Here is a 20,808-nt window from a genome sequence, read left to right as displayed (position 1 = left end):
TATTTATGAATATATTTGACTAGATAATATATATAATTGCTTTGCTACAGTACAGTCCTTCACAAATTTCTTCTGCACAATACTTATTCAGTTAAGTTTAAACAAGAAACATACAAAGTGAAACATACTTAGAGTGGGATAAATTAATACAGTCCAACAACAGTTTGTAGATTTTTTTATATGGCATCAAGGCTAAATGTTTGTGTTGAATGGCTTGAGTACATGGAGAAATGTTAAGATAGTTGATGGAGATGTTGAGTTGTTTGCTAATCAGCTGGCTGGCATTGTGCATGTTTGGTGAAAATGTGAGAGCTCAAAGGGTAAAAAGACAGCTATATAGCATGTGGCTAATGGTATTCTCCATATTTACTGACAATAGCTATTTGGGGCCAGCTATTTCTAACAGCCAATATCTAGGAAATTCTAGCAGTTACTTAATCTGGGCTTGAAATAGAAATAGCAGTAGCCCTTAGACTTATATACTGCTTTATAATGCTTTACAATACTCTCTTAAGACGGTTTACAGAGTCAGCATGTTGCTGTAACAGTCTGGGTCCTCATTTTACTGACTTCAGAAGGATAGAAGGCTGAGTCAACCTTGAGCAGGTCAGGATTAAACTTTTGGCTGTGAGCAGAGGTAGCCTGCAATTCTGCATTCTAATTCCACCACAGCTCAGGGGAAATGGAGATGGTAATGAAAGCAGGAGCAAGTCAGTTGCTGGGTGACAGTGGCCATCTTGTCCTTTTTCCTGTTCATCCTATCCTTTGCCCTACACAATGGATTTGGGATTAAAATAATCCAGAGTTTGCTACTACTGTCATATTTATGGTTTATGCTGATGCTGGTGTTACATTCTTCCTGTCTGAAGACTTGAGAAAGAAAAGGACTACCAGTCTTGATGTGAGAAGATTTTAGGAGGACCTGCTAGTTGGGGGATAGAACTGCTATCTCTGTTTGACGAGATAGTGAGTCATCTCATGTGTTACGTACTTCTTAGATTCACAGGAATATGCTGAAAAGAGAGCATTTCTTTTAGTCAGCTGTTTAGTCAGAATATGCATTGAATGTATTTAGTATAGTATTTTGAATTTTAGAATAGAACAATGTATTCATCGTAAGGAAGATTGTATAAGTCTACTTACAGAATTTAAATGGAAATCTAGAACTTATCTTTATAAATCTTCTGCTTATGAATACCATGGCTATTTGTCCTAGTTGGAAATTGAAAGCTACAGTAAAATATTTCTCTTCCAAACTAAGATTTATTATTTATTAATGGGACTTAGATATTAAAATATTCAGGCAATCATACCAATTGCTATGGAAATTGTATTTTCCCCAGTAGAACTAAGATCTTTTAAACATTAGGAACATAAATGTTTCCTTCTGCAAGAACTGAGTAATTTGTGGCCATTGTTGCTTATATGGTAGCATGCTCTTTAAAAAAAACTTAAATGTGCTGTTGATTAGTAGGATCAAAGTGTATCCTTTTGGAGATAGAGATGTACTGCTCCTGAAATCTCAAGTTTGAGATTGTTCTTTCAGTCTCAGCTGTTTTTGATAGTCAGGTGGAAGCAGTGCCAAGGAATAACTTTCTGTAGCTGCATCTAGTATTCTTTCTGAAACAATTTCTGCTACATGCTTTGTTTAGAAGGTGAAAAATGTGTTGATTGGAATACTGAATACTGTAGCAACTGAGAACAGATTCTCATGTTGAAAATCCTGCACTGGCTACTAATGGTTTTCTGAATATGTTTCAAAGTACAAGTGTATACAGTACAAAGTACATGTACTTTTAGAGCCTTAGTGGTTAAATACTAAATATATGAAAGACCATCTGTTTTATTTTACAATGTTGTTCAGTTTTAGGGTCCTGTAATTGTCAGAAAAGCGAGCTCTAAATCAAATAAGTAATATACATTCACATAATAAAGATCTAAATTTTTGAATGAAATAGGAAACCAGAATGATGCAAATTAGCACTGTTTATTCTGAATTTGTCTTTGGGGGAAAGATTATACTAAAATGGATTTATTTACAATATACAGTTCAGTTCTTTGGATTAATTATGCAAATAAACTACAATCAAATGCTTTTCACCCTCACATTTTGCTACAACCCATAGTAGCTTTAAAAAGAATCATTTATAAGCAATCATCAAAAAAAATCACACATACCTATAAATACATACACATAACATTAAAATACCTACCGATACACTCCAGTATCATAATGCAAGCTAAAAAAAATAAATTCAATAAAAGATGACAGTGTGATTATAAAGCATATTGGTAAGTACAATAAAAATGACCAAATCATTAGAATTACTGTCCCTAGTTCAGTGTTTTATGGTATAACTGAAGACTTCACCCAGTAAGTTTCATATGAGGTTAGCTGTCATCTAACCTGTAGTATTTCTCTATTCACAAAAGTTGACAAGAGAAAAAAGTGTATTTTCAGAGTGTTCATTTTTCAGCTAAATCCTTCTATAACAGGAAATTCATAAAGGACAAATTTTGTATCAGAAAAAGTGAAACTTAACTTGGTCTACCTTCATGTAACTCAGGATGGTAAACTCCCTCTTGTAAATTTTCCATGATTTTCAAACATGATAGGATACGCGATGATGCAGTGAAATAGAATATGCTATAATAGAGAGGGGTGGCTTTCCAAGAATTGGAAATTGCTGCACTCTTCCTTGGTTAGATACAAGATTGCCTGGGGATCTCATAGGAAGTGATAGATTTCTGCTCATTTGGGCAGATTAAAGGTATAAATAGAATTTAACTCCTAGAGACCTTCTGCTTCCACTTCTAATGGTATTTCAAAAACAAAAACAAAATAAAAATCATGCTGTCAACATAGTCAGGTTTGTTGGGCTTTTGAAAATGGGATGTTGAAGTGTCACGAGACATATATGTTGTTCAGCCCTGTGCTAAATTTTCAGGAAGGGGCTCATATAGATGCAATCTTTTAAGAACTAGGTAGCAATCTAATTAAAAGTATTTCCAGGATAACTTCAGACACATAATTCAGTGATCAATACATTTTCCGAGTTAATATTCAGCTATTTTTAAAATTTCACATGCAAATTGTTTTGTTTAGTATTAGCATGCTGCTGCCTGGATTCCAACCATTTTGGAATCCTTCACAAATGAAAGATCTTCATTAACAAAGATCAAGCAATCTGCGAAGGATAGAAAGTCAGTTTCTACAGTGAGTAATTCCCCCCCCCCACACACACACACACAATAGGAAAACTGCAATTAGCAGCAGATTCTTAATACCAAATGTGGAAAACTGAATATGATGGGACTGCCTTTGGAGTAAATGAATAATTTGTGCAGCACATATGTTTTGTGGGGCACATACATTACCTGGACATCCTGGAATATATATTAAACATGCACATTTGTTATCTACTGAATTACTATTGTGTACATTCATTCTCTGCATTTGTTACAACCATTTGTTTCAATTTTAATGTAAACAGAAAAAAAACCTGTCAAAATCACAAGCAGGTTGCTGTTCCACAACTATAAAAGGCTAAGTACAGAGTATTACAGAATAGTACAGTTTTAAATACACATTAAATATGCATCTTAGAAATAGTAACAAAACCATTTTTATTTACAATATAAAGCACACAAAAACTGCAAGATCAAGATTAGTTGCTGGTTTGCAATTATTCAACCTACAAAAACTTACTATACATTAGACATTAACAATGGTTCCTATTTACAAAAATTGGAACTTTGTGAAAATAATTCTAGGTATATTTGAATAAAAGTCATCTGCTTTATTTTTCCCTCAGAATAGTTGCATAGACTTTTTAAATATAACATCAGGCATAAATTTATTGAGAGATTACTTTATATTCTACTTATTACACTGTTCACTTTTTACACATGGTAGAATTATATAAAGGGATGAAAAGGCCAAAGGAAAATGCTTTCTTTTTCAAAGATTGGGATAAGTTAGCAGGATGTCTGATTAAGAATACAGATTCCACAACTCTGATGAAGTAACATGGCAAGATTTTGCAAAGCATTTGGGAGAAATGCATAATAAATCATTGGCCTGTGTGGATTAAACCCTTTCAAAGTATTCAGTCATCTGTCTTCCAGAGAGATTGCACATCACATCCCAGCTGTCTGAGTGTGCATGTTACATACTCAGATACTTCAACTGGGACATACTAACAAAACAAAGCAGCTCTGCAAGTACACACAAATGGAAATGACTTTTGAAACAATGACTTGCAAAAGGATGCTTTAAGGTTATGAAAAGATGTTTCCCTTGAGTTACTGAGTTTTTAAGAGAATGGGCTTATAAATGCTATGCTACAAAAGTATATGGGCCTTATGAGTCTAAGGTGCTGATAACTGTAATCAAACAATGGGCAACTGTTAGCATCAAAATGTAGGCCAGTGACTAGTTATAGGGGAAAAAATCCAGTATATTACAATAAAATCAAGTAAACTATAGATTATATACCTGTAGTGATTCTTACTGAAATATGTAAATATCTATAAGGTGACTTTTTTTTCCTGCTATGCCCCTTTCAATTGGATTGAGTGGATTTAAGCAAAACAGTAAGCATGTGAAATTAAAATAGAAATAACCAAAATGTAAAATAGGGCAAATTTCCTGTAGATGGCAAGCAAGATTTATTTGGCACAATCTATGAAGCTGTATAAACAAGTGACATGCATTGGTTGACATTTTCAAATAGATATTTGCAACTTGGTTCATTCAAGAACTATTAACAGGAATTTCTTGGAAGTTAATTATAGTCAAATACGACCCAACAGTAGTTGCAAGGTGGTTTTAAGGAAAAAAAATATCTTCACTATAGCTGAAAATAAGCAAGCAAACATGCCAAGTAGAGGTACATATACCATTACCATACCGTATCTATGTTTTTAAATGGAACTTTTCCAAAATAGATGCCAACAAAAAAAGATACTGTTAAGTCCAGTTGGTTCAGCCATTTGTGAACTTTGTACATTCAAAATAGAAATGAATGTTTTTACAGTTTTAACAACAATCTCCTGCCAAGTGATATATTTCATGCAAAAGTAGCGAATTTAATGGCCAAGAGACACACTGAAATGGATTTTGTAGGATAAAGGAATAAAGGGTTACAAAACAGGAGAACATGTCACATATGTGGACAAGAGGATGTTTTTAAGGGAATTCATGGAGTTCCCAATTTTTAACTTTGATAGGGCTTGCTATAGAAAACTCCATAGTTTTTGTTTGCTATTGCCCTTGAAATGGCAGGAAAAATTGCTGTAAGTTTTCAGAAACAGTGCCCAGTGTTGCAACAGTGGGGTGCAAAAGGAGAGTCAAAGGAACAGGTTGCCCAGCTCTCCCTTAATGAATTTTTATGTTATTGGTGAAATGCAGTGCATTTCTCTTCACTAACAGAATAGCTTCCCAATGAAATCAAGAGGGGAAACAACCCCTTTGATTTCAACAAAAATCTATTCTTGTTTCACTGCTGGAGCAAAACGACTTAACTGGAGTTTTCTAGTTACAGAAACCAAAATCATTTAACTGTTAATTCATATATTACTGAAAAATTATATGTATAATCTATTGCACATCAGCACAAATGCTTCCAATAATAGAAGTACTGTATAGTCAATGCTAAAAGTATTTAAATGTACCTACTGCAAACACACAAATAGAAAAGAAAGCACTTACTAAATAAATGATTTTGAGCCATATCCTCGTTAAAACAAAAGTATGATAAATTCCAAGGTACCAGAAATGTCACATAGTATATAATTGCTTGAAAATCCACTAAAACTATTTAATCAGGCATATTTTTCAGGGAAACTTGCTTCACTCAGGTTCTGATAAGGTTAAATGTGGGAGATTAAGGCTTATAGTCTAGTTAAGCAACTGTATGAACATGAACATAACCAACAGATGTAAAAATGGAGATGGAAAAAGAATATACATAACTTACCTATGCTAGAATCTCAAAGGAAAATTCGTAATATTCACAGCAGTGTAAAAATTATGTGGAAAATATTCAAGAAGGAAACGATGTACAAAATAACAATGAATTTTCCTTGTAAAACATGTTCTTGTACTGTCATACAATACTGCTTATCATACAACTACTGATCACAGTAATATGCAACACAAAAGTGCTGGTGACATGTATACTTATCATTTTCACACCTAGAAATCGTGTTTTAATATGCATTTCCTATACTAAAATATGGCATTTTTTTCAAGTTGTACAGGGTATGCTACAGGAAAAAAAACAGAATTCAGAAAATGATTAATGTCAGAGAGAGATGCTACCTGGAAAAATATTAATAACAACTACATGGCAGATGCTTTCATTCTTTAATAGAAGGCAATGGTTAATCAACTGCTTGTTCATTGGTTTTACTGTATCTTAAGCAAAAGCTCCTTACTATTGTATTTTTTTAAATCTAAAGTTGCCATTTAACAATTTGGGAACAATACTGAAGCCCAACATATTGAGTGGCAGAGTTTAATTCTAATTATTGCTTCTTTGGGCTTCTGATGGACAGCTATGATGTGATACTTAATTTCAGATGGAAATTCTGAAGATTAAAAAGTAACTAAGCAAATAACTAAGTAAGTAACTAAGATGTTTTAAGGCCTCATTTACAAGTAAAATGAAAAGTAATCACATACTAACAAAAATGAAACACCCCTTTAACTGAGTGATTCTACATGCAGATGGACCTAAATATTTTTAATATGCTTTCTGATGAAAAGTCTTTCATGATGATGTGAGACAACATAAACGTATATTATTTTCATATATTTTAAACATTATTCTAACAGTGGCTCTATAAATTCAATTAATGAAAGAAAATAAAAGGTAAATATTACTTAAACCATTTACACATAAATCATATATAAACTCAGTTTTTCACATTGACAGTAAACAGTACTTATCACATTAAAAATATGAAAAATACAGGTGAAACTATTTGAAATAAACTTGAAAAAATACAGTATGGACATGAGCATGATCTATTTAGTAACATCAACTGTTAATGATTTCAGAAGAAGTTAAAAATTGTAACTATGGGAAATATTTAACAATCAAGTCTGATTACATTTCAGACTTCAAACACAACAGTGTTTCTTTCCATCTGACACTTCGGAAAAGGCTGCTTTGCTGTTCTTAAAATGAATCCTAAAAATCCTGGCAGTAATATGAGCCTAATTTCTTACTCAAAAATTCTTCTTATCATTGTATCTGTGAATAGTCACACAGCCATGGTATGATACTGGTCTGGGCATGGCAGCTACTCCTGTAATGATGCTTGTTGCAGGGTCATAACAAAGAATAGTATCTGTGGCTTCTCCATTTTCTCTTCTCCCACCAAGGATGTAGATTTTCCCATTACAGACAGACATACCGCAGTTTTCCTGATCATCAGATCAAAAAGAGAAAGAAAGAGTGAAATTATGTTAAAATAATTGCTTTGCTAGAAATGTACTAAATCATTCTTTTGTAGATTTCTTTTCTTAAGCTTGGGCTTGGCATATTCCCTGTCAATAAACTTTTGTATCATGCTTTCTGCCTCTTATAGATATTAATATGGGAAAATTCTAAATGAAGCAATTTTTTTTAATGAAAACCATCAAGTATCAAGCTCAGTCCAGAGATGGTTTCTGCAAACTTCCAGGATAGCACCATCATAATACTTTCCAGATATTTCAGTTATTCTTATGCTGAATTATACCTTTAAGCCAAACTTTCCCATTTTGTGCCCTCCAAATATATTGGACTTCCATAATTTCCCATCGAAATTATGATGCTAGCCAATAAATCCAGTATATTTGGAGACCTAAATTGGAAAAACTTGCTTACTTCTTTACAGCATGATGGCAAAATTCACTTTGTCCTATGGAATAAAACCCCAATGCTCCAGTATCAATTTCATGAAAAGCGAATATGTATCACAGAAATAAAAAGATTTCCTAATTTTGCACTTAATCATGTTATGTTAACATATTTTTATTTGTACATATGAGCCTTTTTTTAGTTGTTACCTGTCTGCTAAACGTGTTCTGCACATGCATCCAATAATCTTCAAGTGGATCATAGCAATATATCACTTTTGTGAGTCCTCCAGCAACATAAATGAGATTGTTCAATGATACAGCTGTAATACATCTCTTCGCAATGGGGATTGTTGCACGGAGGAGCCAAGAATTAGTATCAGGATCATACGACTGAACCTTAAGAGAAGGAAATACATGTTAGTTTTTAGCACCTCTTTGGTATATTATATAGTACTTATAAATTCCGCTTCCTTTGATTCTTAACATCATTCACTAAGTGATGTAATAAATAATGAGCAAATCAAAAATTATCCTTCATTTACCATAAGAATTATAAAATTTGCATACTTTCTTTTTGGCTTAGTTAGCAAGTATAATTGTTTAAAAATAAAAGATGTACTTGAATGTCTTAATGAATCACAGTTTATCCTGAGAAAAATAAGACTTGCCTTTCCCTGGGTTCATATATATGCCCTCTCACCTTCTCTAGCAAGCTTGCTTTTAAATTCTTTGCTATTCAGTGTGTTTGTTATCTGGATCCAACATAGTTAAACTTATGGTTTAAAGTGCATTTTAAAATATAAACTTGAAAGCAAGTCAGTTTAATATGTGAAATTCTGAAAGGAAAATATTCTGGCCTGCAGACTCTTGTAAGCCATTAGGCTTCCTAATCTGGAGCCACTGAACCTTGACCAAATTGAGGAATCTCTCTCTCTTTGTTCATGTATAAGTAGTGAAAACTATTTGTTGCAGAGAAATCATCACTTTCAAGCTCTGTTATCACTTATACTGAACCACAGCATAAATCCGCCTTGGCAACCTTCCCCCCCCCCCCCCTGCAGTCATGATGCTGCCTTTACCTAATCTTCACCCAAGAGTAAAATAGGCTCAAGTTGTCCTCAGTTGTACTCCTGTTAAAAGAATTCCCTTTAAACCAAAATGTGTAAAATGTATTATTTTACATAATGGTTCAAAAATAAGTCAAGCAATCAGTAAGTACATTGGATCAGAGAAGTAGCAATTGGCTTTATGAATCTCTCTGGACAAGGAAACTTAAGATGTGCTGCAGACAGCTGTTCCTTGGGAGGAGATTGCAAGATTGCAGTCTCTTGAGGTTTTAGAGCTGTGGGACATGAGGGAGTAGCCATCGTGCTCAAACCACAGTCTACTGTCTTTAAAAGGACACCGGGTTGGCATATTTATTTTCTAATCACTTTCAAAATTAAAATTATTTGTTAACTGCTTTTTGGTTAAAAACCTTTGGATTGGCAAGTTTGCCAGCACTGGCTGAGTGTCCCTTCAATTCTCAGCAAAACAAAAATTTACAAGTTTAAAATTAAAAACAATTTTTGGAATAACCAACCAATAAACATGATTAAAATTTTGATTTTAGAAAGTTACAAACAGACCAAGGGTTCAGATAAATTTGAAATAAGAGTTAGGAATTTATTATAAAGAATCCTTCCTGTGGAACAATGCTTTTATTTTTTTTTAAAGTAAGATTTTAAAAATTGGACACTAAAGGTAATTAAACATTATAATTAAAAAAACAGACTTGATTTACATTTACAGAATGGAGCAGAATAGTCTAACTGACATTATTTTGAAAAATGGGTTCAGAAGTTAATATTAAATGTGTTATCAGAGACACGTGACTCTATGGAGGGACTGACTAAAAGATGTTATGGAAGAGGAACAGGTTTTACAAGACAAGACTGAAGCTGAGTCGAGGGTATCTTTTCCATTCTTGACATGGAAAAAGATGTGACACTCCACAAACAAAGGAAATGGCTGATGTTTAATAATTAAAATGGATATGCAAATAATAAACCAAGAGAGTAAACTGGATAATTTTCCTATATTGGATTTATAAAACATGCTTGTTTTGAAGAATTTTGTGAGAAAGGACAAAGAAAACAAAATGAAAACTTCTGCAATAGTATAAAGTTATAAAATATAAAGCTCTCTGGAACATCCTACCCTGCTGGGGTGAGGTTCGCCCCAACCTTTCTATCATTCCACAAGGGCCAGAAGACTTGGCTCTGTCCGTTAGCCTGGGGACCCAAAAGGGGAGAGCACCACAATGGAGGCTGCACTTCCTGCTTCCCCTCTGCCCATCTTTTAATTCATATTGTTACACTTTTATTTTTATTGTTTCATTGCTTTGCTATTATGCTTACATTTTTTATTATTTTCCCCATTTTACTGTTGTAAACTGCCAGTGAGATGGGCAGCAAATTAATTTAACAAATAAAGAAGTTATTTATGAGCAAGATATATTGCTATTTCTGGTATCTCTTAATGGAATTTTTGCTGACACCATGGCTAAAATGACCATACTTTATTAATTTATTTATAGAGAAGAGATGGAGTATGAGAAGGAATCATTTCTTGTATTTTAAGAGGAAGTTGTAAGTTGCTAAAGTTGTTTATACTTGTGATGAAGGTGGGGAGTAGCTTCTTTATATATTTCTTTACTTTTTCTATACTATATTCTTTTTCTTCTTTTTCTATTTTTTCTGCACCTTCTACTCTTTTTTATTCTTCCATCTTTGTATTAGTGTGCCTATTATAATTATAATCTTTAATAAAATAAAAAGTATGTGTGGTTAAAAAAAGTCAAGAATGGTGATGATTGACTATGGATTTTATTCACAAATGAGAAACCACTATAAGTAGATACAAATGATCTGGTCATACAAGTGAATAAATGAAGATTAATTCGGGGAAAAAAGGAAAAAAATGAATGAACTGAGAATATATGAAGTGATACATGGACAAAGTGGGAGCAAAAATGCTTTGCAAGGATAGAAATATATGGAAAAATAGCAAATGATATAGTGTTAGTTCTATTTCTTTTTATTTACTTATTCCATAGTTTTAATTTCTTTCATTACCCTCTTACTTTTTTAGCACTTTATACAGGGTTATTTACTTCCGTGTGTGTGTGTGTGTGTGTGTGTGTGTGTGTGTGTGTGTGTAGTTTAAAAATATTATTTTTAAATATTACTAATGTGAGAAAAATTAATTCAAATACCAAACCTTATCAGAGCATGTGTTATCATCTGGACCTCCACCAATCACGAACAGTTTGCCCACACAACTGGTAACTGCTGGAGAACTGACAGCTTCTTTAAGTGAAGCTACCTCTGTCCATCGATTGGAAAAAGAGTCATAACACTCCACACTACTCAGCCGATTTTGCCCATCATATCCTCCAACCACATACACCTGTTAGAATATGTAGAAAACGTTATCCGCATGTTTGTCCTCTAATTTTTTTAGTGACAGAAATGCAGTTACACAAAACCTGAAAGGACATTTGTAATGCCTATTTTACTTCTACTTCCATCACCCAGGAAGAACATGCAACACTTCACATGACTTCAAATTCTCTTCAACTCGGACTATATCCAATATTGTGTAGCAGCAGAAAACAGAAAACATGAAACACAACATATCCCATATTTATAACTTCATTTGCTTGCTATCTTGAGGCTATTCAATATGTTGATTTATTTCATTATCTTTAGCAATATTTTCTGTTTCTGTCCTTTGGCTATAAAAAGTATGTGTTTCTCTCTCTCTCTGTCTCTCTCTCTCTCTGTCTCTCTCTCTCTGTGTGTGTGTGTGTGTGTGTGTGTGTGTGTGTGTGTGTCTATCATAGTAAGATATAAGTAAGGCTGCTTGTTAAATAAGAAAAGTGACACTGAAAAACCCGTTTTCAACAGCAACTCTGCATCAAATGTATACAGTATATCCACAAACCAGATTAAAATGACATGTTTCAACACCAAACCTCATCTTTAAGACAGAGAATTCAATGTGATTTTGTGTTAGTGTTTTATTGCAACTATATTTAAGAAATTAAGTATCTTTAATAAAGATCTCTTACCTTGCCAAGGAGGACAGCCATTTTATGGCGCCATCTCCCTTTATTTAAAGAAGCGACTCTGATCCAAATGTTAAGTTGAGAATTATAAATCCATACATCACGGCTATTGATTCTTCCACCTTATTGGAAAAAAAACCTGGTTATTATTAGATAAGCATTGTCACTATTGGGCCTCACTGTGGAAAATGCATTACTATGTTGCAGGGAGTTTATAAAGCCTTCTAATGAGTATGAAATGTTTGAAGTTTGAAATGTTCTGTTATGAATCTGGAAAGGTTCTTTCAAGCTAGATATGTTGCTTTGACCATTTTGGAATTGTTTGAGATTCAGAAAGCTTAAAATATCTGTTCTGAATACAAAATGCTGCCAGAGTTTTCAAAATGACCACATCAAATTCAAACTGTTTCAATGTGAAATGCTTTGTAAACCTCTAGTTTATACTACTAAAGATAAAATGCAGAACAATTATATACTTTCAAAACTTCTTGACCACAAAGTAATGGATATAAAACTCTTCTAATCAAAGAACATTTCCTGGAATAATATTTCAGTGAAAACCAGATCAGATAGATATACAGGTTGAACACAGAAGTTGAACATACCTTACATTTGAAATTAACATATATAAATGAAGACTTTTCAGAGTTATTCAGAAATGGATACATAAGTCACCTCTATGTTCACTTTACTGAGCTATTTTCCAATGCACATTGATAGTAAAATAGATATTAAAAAAGACACATTCTTTAAAATAGCAGTATTTTTTCTACGGTATTACACCTCCCTCCCCCCAAATAAAATTATTACCTGAAACAAGGATGTCATTCCTCAAAGCACAAACTGCATACTCAGATTTTGTAAATTCTGGTAATTTTGCCAGGGATTTCCACTCTCCTGTCATTGGGTCATAACATTCTGTATATGGCAAATTAAATCCCCCAACACGCTCACAACCTCCAACAACAACTATAACTTCAGAGTAGCCAGTTGATCTATAAACACAAAATATATTTATACTTTCAATACTTTTAACATTTTAGCAACACTACCTAAAATTGACTGAAGCATTATATTTAAGAAAAAGAACTAAAGTCTTGCCCACTTAAATAAACATTTGGAAAAGGTTCTCATATTAACCAAATAGTGAGGCAAGAAAAACTCTTCCTAAACGACATACACATTTGAAAACATCGTTAAGCAACCTGATGATTTCCAGATATACCTTTACTGACTGATAGTACTGGCTCAGGTCAGAAGTAAATAATTAGACAGAATGAATTTAAGTCAGTATATGAATGAGAATAGAATTGAGCAACCAGGCACACCAGCTTGATTCTTCCTACTAGTGACAATAGTGAAGTAAACCTGTAAGCTCCATCCAAGCTGGCACTCTCTAGGTTTTTTTTTTGGACTGTGGTTCACATAGGACAACATGACCAGCAAACAGAAATCACTTAATTACTCTCTTTAGCATAGGCAGTTAAATAGTAGTGACTGAGCAGCATACACACTTTTCCATGTGCAAATCGAACTATATAGTAGCTGAACACCCTGAATAGAAGTATAATGAAGAAACTATTCTGGAATGCAACAGAGAGCTACTCTGCAGATCATCTTACCTTCGTGGTCTAGTTCTTGGAGACATCATTTCATTTCCAAGGACATGGTACCTTCTTGCTTCATGCAACAATTGGTAACATTCAGGTGAATTTTGGATCAACTGATCTACCTCCACTGTCTGAACAAAGTAGTTAGGATGTAACAAAGGCAGTCTCACATGTGTGAGAATTTCTTGTAGAACTGAGCGCCTGGATTCCACAGCCCGGTACACCCAATGCATAACTGCTTCAAACACCATCTCCTCTTTGCTTATAACCAGTTCATCACTGCAAATGTAATCAATAAGTTCATCCTTTCCAAGTTCAAGAAATTCTTCATGCTGGGCCACATCTTCAAAATTTTGCAGTGCAAAATTTTTGCATTTTGTAAAGAGTGTTTTCAGAGAATGTGTATCAGCAAAACGTTGAATTCCTAGACAGTTACAAGGATCTAGCTGCTCTTCTAGGAACTTAGCACATGCATCACGCAAAACGCTTATCTGAAACAGACTTGACGTTTCAAACAGGTACTGCACGTTATCCGTGGTGATTTTTACCTTGCCTGTATATACATATTGTAAAAAACAATCCATGGCTTCAGCAAAAATTCCATTAATTTCTACCAACATCTCCCGACTTTCTCTGTGATCATTGCAAAACATAGCTCGGAAGTAGCTGCTGCAAGCTGAAAGAACAGCACGATGACAGGGAAATTCTCTGCCTTCAACACAGATTATTACATCTGTGAACAAGCGACTGTCACGAAATTCATTGAAGATCTGAAGTATGCTTTCAGCATGGGATGATCCAGAAGAAAAGTCAAAGAACTCATGGCCTGATAAAGACTTTGGGTCCATTTCAAAAACTTTACGCTTGGTGACTGGGGATTCTTGGACCCGATTATCCCCTCTGTTCAATCTGCGCCCCAGTATTAGTACCATGGTTACATCAACTGTTTATGCAATCATGGAGAATAGATGTGATGAATATCTTCTTGGTGCTAAAAATGGATATTTTAAAAATATTTCAGACTACTGTACAAAGACATTATTACAATAAATAAAACATTGGGTTAGCCATGCAATAAAGACTAGTGTTGCTTAGTCAAAAGGATCAAAAAATTTCTCAAAAGCTAAACTCTCCTGTCTTAAAGCTATTTTGCTAAACTAACCAATCCTGATAGTTCTTTAACACATGAATATTTTACAGAATATATTGAATAAATGAATGAAAGACCTTTGAAGGGAGATTAAATACTATTACATGAAGAGGTGTTATGGGGAGGGAGAATTGCCTACAACCTCATAAGTATCACTTTCACTTTAGCTATGAAGAACTGTTTGCATATACATCCAATATACATCAAAATGAAAGATATAGAAGCAAGATGGGGATAGTTTTGTATCCAAACATCTCCATTCTCACACTGGACCCACTATTTAAAAACACTAGTAATTTTTCTTTATAGATCTCTGGTGGGAAAACTGGGAGAAAGAAAAAGAAAACCTACAGAATTCTCTTGGAAAATATGCCTAGTTACTGACCACCCTGGTCAGCATAAGCTAACAGGGCTTTAGTAATTACAAATAATTCATTTGAACTCTATTTGGTATTGTAGAAAAAATATTGTCAATAGAATTAGTGAAGATACATGAGAAACATTTGTATTGTAATATTTGAAGATTTTCTTAAGTAGGCTGTAGTGAATTTTATGTTTATCTATCGTTAAAACCATGACCTGAGAGAAAATAAATATGAAATAGTAATCCAGAAAATCTTAGAAGCCTATAATTGGACTGCTGACGTATTAATGATTACTGGCAGCCATCCAACAATTGAGGCAAGGTAGATAAGCATAAAGGGAAAGATCGAAAGTCTTTTCATTTAGTCCTGTCCTCTTCAACTCATGCAAATTGTATCAATTCTACTTAGGTTAACAAATATTCATTCCTTTAATTTCTGAATTAACAAAACGGAAGTTCTTTCTCAGTTTAACACTTGAACCTGAACACCACTAAAACCTTTGAATCTGAAACAATGTGAATATGTTAGTTAGACATGGATGTTTTATTTCAGTAAACAACAAAATGAACTAGAGGTGTGTTTCTTTCTGGAAGACGATAACCATTACAGTAGTAGAAATTTCATGAAGTTAAGAAAAAAAGTAAAATTTATTCAAATTTTTTCTATTCTAAATGTGCATACACAGGGTTTAGACATAACATTTACCAATTATTTTTTAAACTAGCATTATTGAATAGACCACTGGGCTAACAAAACAAAGCACCTATTTTATTATGTTAAAGTGATGGTTAAAATAGGTCAGTGTTTCTCTAGCTGTGTGTCCCACTGATGTTTACCAGCATATCTAGGTAGAAGATGACTTCCTTTTCCAAACCAGCTGTCTTGTACCTTTCAAGTAAGAATACTACTACTCCTGAAGTCGTATTGATTGCCAGTAGATTTCTGGGCTTAATTCATTTTGCTGGTTGTTGCATTTAAAACCCTTTATGGCAAGCAAATTAAATGTTTCTGTTTAATGATTAAGGTAGAAAGTATGTGGATAGCCTAAAGCATTCTAAATTATTTTACCACAGAGTTAAAATGATAAATCTCACTTATCAATTCCATGCCTCTTTACTTCCACTGTAGTTTTTGTGAAAATATTACTTTAAGTTGCTTGATTTTACCTACCAAATATTGCAGAGAATTAGTACAGTCCTCATATAATGATTAGGTAAATTACAGGAACCAAAGATGTTTACTTCCTTTAAGTCTGTCTAATTCTACTTCATCATATTCATCTCAAGTTAGCCCTGGAACTCTGATCCCTTCTTTCCTGGACATAAATTTGAAATTATAACTCCTTAAGATGAAGCAACTGTATTTTCTTCTTTGTTGCTCTAAAAAAAGGAAAAAAAGCAAAGTCTTCTTCAAATAGAACTCTATAGCGCTAGAATTTCCCATCACTTTCTCATCCAAACATTGAACAGATCAATCATGAAAACTGGTATCATTATATAAAGTAACAAAATAATGGATAATAATTAGTAGTGTAGTATTTACTGCTTTACATTTCACTATGAGTTAAATGAAATAATTGATAGACACTATGGTGTAGTGGTTAAAGCACCCGACTTAAAAGGAGACAATGTAATCTAGTCCTGCCTCAGGCATGCAAGCTAGCTGGGTGATTTTGGGCCAGTGACTTACCTCACAGGGTTGTTGTGGGCAAAATAGGAGGAAGAAATATTGGGGATGTTCACTGCCTTGAGTTTTTATAAAAATAATAAAGGCAGGATAAAAATATCTAAAAATAGATAAAAATAAATTAGGCCAACTATAAAAATGTACATTTTAGGTTCTTTAATTTCTACCAGGGAGCCAATTTGATGTAGTGGTGAAAGCATGGGGCTAGAAACTATGAGCTCTACTCACACCTTGGGTACTAAATCAGTTGGGTGACCTTGGGCCAGTCACTCTCTCTCAATTCTGGGAAAGAGGGAGGCATATAACTTCTGAAAAACCTTGCCAAAAACCCTGCAGCTGACCCATCCATCCAGTCTCTGCGAATTAGACATGATTGAATGGAAGGGGGGGGGAAATCTATGTTTTATGATGTGAAGCTTTGCTACTCTATACTATTTTGGGAAAGCAGATTCATATTTTCTTGGTTTGCAAGAAGCCTCCAAAATTACTTTCTTTCCTGCGTAAAGTTTTATAAATCCAGCGCAACAATTCTACGGCAATTCAATGTATTATTGGAAGAGATTTCCAAAACCAAATACCGGACATCAATCAACAGAGGCACTCTTTCCCTAAGAACAAACCAAGCTCATATACGGGGGTTTCCGTCTTACAAAATTGTAGCTCTACACACAGTGAAGAATGTACGTGGACCCACTTATAGTTTCGGGACGACTTCGATGCCATTAAGTTACACGTTTGTATTCGTATTTCTAAGGATCGAGCGTGTAAGGCAGGGGTCTTCAAACTTGGCCCTTTTATGACTTGTGGACTTCAACTCCCAGAATTCCTCAGCCAGCAAAGCTGGCTGAGGAATTCTGGGAATTGAAGTCCACAAGTCATAAAAGGGCCAAGTTTGAAGACCCCTGGTGTAAGGTGTCTTGATAAATGAAATTCCGCGTTGTTTCCCTGCGGCCCATCTGGAAAGAGGCTCAGGTTGCCAGAGCGCTAGGGCAATTCGGTTCAGAGACACAAAACCTTTCGCGGTTACGCCAGCACCCCGCTGACTTTAACAGACGAAGTTCTTAGAAACCTTAAAGGAACACGACCGCCTCGTAACTCCTAATCAGCGCCACCAGCTGTTGCACAACTGGCCTCGAGTCGAACCCGAGCAGCCGCCAAGCGGAGCTTGCATAAACACATCCTCCAATTCACCTTCACCCGAAGAGATCAGGAAGCAAGACCCGCCTCCCCGCATTTTAGGTCCAATTAGAGAATACCATTTTGCCAAGCACGCTCACTACTTCTTCCTTCGTCTTCAGCTGGGGTGTCCTCCAATCAGCAGCAGCCTTTCCTTCAGTTCTCAAGATGGAGAAGGAAGCTGCAATATTTTGGGGAGGGAGAAGCAACTTGGGAAAAACTCGTTTAGATTGGTACCTACTTTTCATCGTCTCCTTTTTTTCTTTTCTTTTCCCTCATGTAAGTCATAGTAGTTATGCCTAACGCCCTTAAAAAAAAATGTCGTCGGCTTAAGGGTTTCTGAAGCTATTTCTGTCCTCCCCTTTGGAAAAACTGGTCTAGTCCAGTGGAGGGACCAGCCAACAGCCACTTCGCCAACAGCCATTTCTCCAACCGCCTCATTGGGGGGGGAAGGGGGGGAGTTCTACGCACAGGGATTGATCTCCCGGGAATGTGTCGATGAGCCCGGGAGAGGGGCGACTATATAGGTTTTTTTCCTTAGGCTGTGCATTTGCCACTAAACGTAGAAGGGTCACCAAACGAAGCTTATAGGGACTGTAAAGCAGTTGGGGGTAAGGGGGAAACAATGAGCGAATTTCTCGATGTTCTCAGAAAGAACCCAAATCTGCTGGCCAAAACTTTCTGATCGGTCCAAACAGAAATAGAAGTCCAACCGCGATTTGGAAGCGAGAAAGAGGAAGGGGGAAAATACAATCCGTAGTTGGTAGATCTATTTTTAAGTTTCTTAAAAGATTCCTTTAAAAAGACGAAATCTAGCACTTTACAAGTCGCCGAAATCATTCTCGCCAACAGTGCAAATCCAGATTTACGCATTTCGAAGAAGTGGTCGAGAAGGAAAGCCGCTTTACGCGCCTCACCCGCCGCCGCCGCCACGCATATTGTTTTTCCCCTTCTGATGAATTCCACTTCCTTTCTGGATGCACAAACAAAGCGTTCGACAGCACTAACGGTGTTCTGAGTTGTGCTACGAGTCTTTTTTTCGCGCTTGCTACAGAAGAAAGAAATTACCGCTAGTATTCTTTTCTCCGGCCATATAATAATATCAAAGGATTTTCCTTTCTTGTATGGCAGATTTTACAAAGAATCCACATACATTTTAAACTCCATTACATTGCATTTAACACGTGTGTGTGTGGGGGGGGTGTCATATATTTTTTCTTATCAGACGAGTGTCAGCACTACAATCAAGCAGTTTAAGATAAATGGCATTAGTATTGTTGTTTTGAATGTGTTTCTGCTGAAACAGAAATGATCACCCGGCCCCCAATGACATTTTTGGCCACAGGGAATTCAGCTCAGTTCTCAGCAACTGAGTTCAGTGAAGACGTTTACCTGTCTGTCGCTTTTTCCTGGAATTAGGGAGTCCCAGTAGCAAACCTCCCGCTTCGTTCTCCTCAGCTCGCTCGCCGCTTGCTCTTTTTGTCTTTTTCAAGTTCGAGCTCAACTCTAAACAAAGGAGACCCCAAACATGTGACCTCTCAGAGTCAAAACAGATGATGTCACGTACTTACTACCCAATCGCAGCAGGGCCGGCTGAAAGATATCTTGGGAGATGTAGTTCCCTAATCGAAGGTTTGCGACGCAATTTCATACGACGTTGAAACGAGTAAATTTTTTCGTTTACAAGACTGAGAGGTGCATAACTTTATTGCTGTGGAGGCGATACTGCATGATAATGTCTGTACTGGCAGACGGTGGCAGCTTTAATTTCTTAAAGTTTGTTTAGATTGAACTATAAAAAATTGCAGCGCTATAAAACAAAAAAGGTAGTGATTATATAGTGAAGAAGGAAAATCTAATGTAATGATTAAAATAAGCTAAACAGTGTCCAAAGAAGAAAACCAATTAACAGAAAAAAATTATCTGATACAGATGATGAAACAAAATAAATTCACTGCTTAATTTATTATTAAATCAACATCTGAGAGATATATTGCATCTTCTCGTTAGAATAAAGATACTTTCAAAAAATAGATAAACTCTTAAAATCAGGAGAATAAGCTTCTCTCTATATAAAATTATTCTTAAAAGAGACAAAGCTCTTGTGAGATGAGAAATTTCATATCCTTTAGTATTTTTACCCAATATTATATTGACACAGTGATTTGAAACCAAAGCAAGGCTGTAGTTGGAGAACACCAGATCTCATAAGAAACTTCAAATTTCTTACACTGACATAAAAGATTTAATGTCCATCCCTTTTTAACCATTCTTTGAGAGGGTTAAACCATATTGCTTTACAACTTTGATAAGCTTTTTTAACGTGTTGCATAATTATCAAGGACAGACATAATATCCGCATATAAGCACAATTTATAATCAGTGTTGAGCATTACTACATCCTTAATAGTTTGAGATTCTCTAACAAAAGAGGTTGATGTTTCAAGAACCAAATTGGAGATTTATACAGATAAGAGGCATTCTTGTTCAGTGCCATGATATCAGATAATAGGCATAAAAATAAATCAGTACCTTGTTGCAAAATCAAGAGACTCAGACCTTGGAATCAAAAGAAGTTTGGTTTTTTTGCGCAAAAGGTTCAGAGCAAAAAGCAAAGGCAATGTCTGAACACCTTGTCATGGAAAAGCAAGTACATATATAGTCTCCAAAAGTAGCAAAACACGGAAATGTTACTTATGAGCTCTGATTGGTTACATGAATTACAGGCCCCCTTCTAGCTCATTTCTAGCCCCTCTGCATTGCTAAATTGTTTTGCAACCTTGTCTCTTTGCTAGCATCTAGGTTTCCTGTACCATGTATGTGGTTAGCTACAAGTGAGACATATGTGGTTAGCT

General features: G+C 35.1%; 1 protein-coding gene across 6 annotated transcripts; it reads right to left on the bottom strand.

The window, feature by feature from the left end:
* Nucleotides 1–1,968: 1,968 nt before the first annotated feature.
* Nucleotides 1,969–19,486, bottom strand: KLHL24 (kelch like family member 24). Of its 6 annotated transcripts, none has more exons than XM_081328943.1 (9): nt 19,346–19,401; nt 18,195–19,001; nt 16,262–16,470; nt 13,589–14,567; nt 12,777–12,961; nt 11,970–12,088; nt 11,117–11,305; nt 8,063–8,251; nt 1,969–7,435 (listed from the first exon to the last, which is right to left on the bottom strand). In XM_081328943.1, exons 4-9 carry the CDS (start codon nt 14,506–14,508, stop codon nt 7,238–7,240), a joined length of 1,800 nt encoding a protein of 599 aa, XP_081185069.1. In that variant the 5' UTR covers nt 14,509–14,567; nt 16,262–16,470; nt 18,195–19,001; nt 19,346–19,401; the 3' UTR covers nt 1,969–7,237. The 6 variants fall into 6 exon arrangements, with proteins under 6 accessions (XP_081185069.1, XP_081185070.1, XP_081185068.1 ...); XM_081328944.1 differs by having other exon boundaries at nt 18,823–19,001; XM_081328942.1 differs by lacking the exon at nt 18,195–19,001 and having other exon boundaries at nt 19,346–19,469.
* Between the last annotated feature and the right edge of the window lie 1,322 nt (nt 19,487–20,808).

Source organism: Vipera berus (assembly GCF_964194415.1).
Source record: "Vipera berus genome assembly, chromosome: 5".
NCBI lineage: Eukaryota > Metazoa > Chordata > Lepidosauria > Squamata > Viperidae > Vipera > Vipera berus.
Note: the sequence above shows the minus strand (reverse complement) of the source record. Positions and strands in the feature narration are given on the sequence as shown.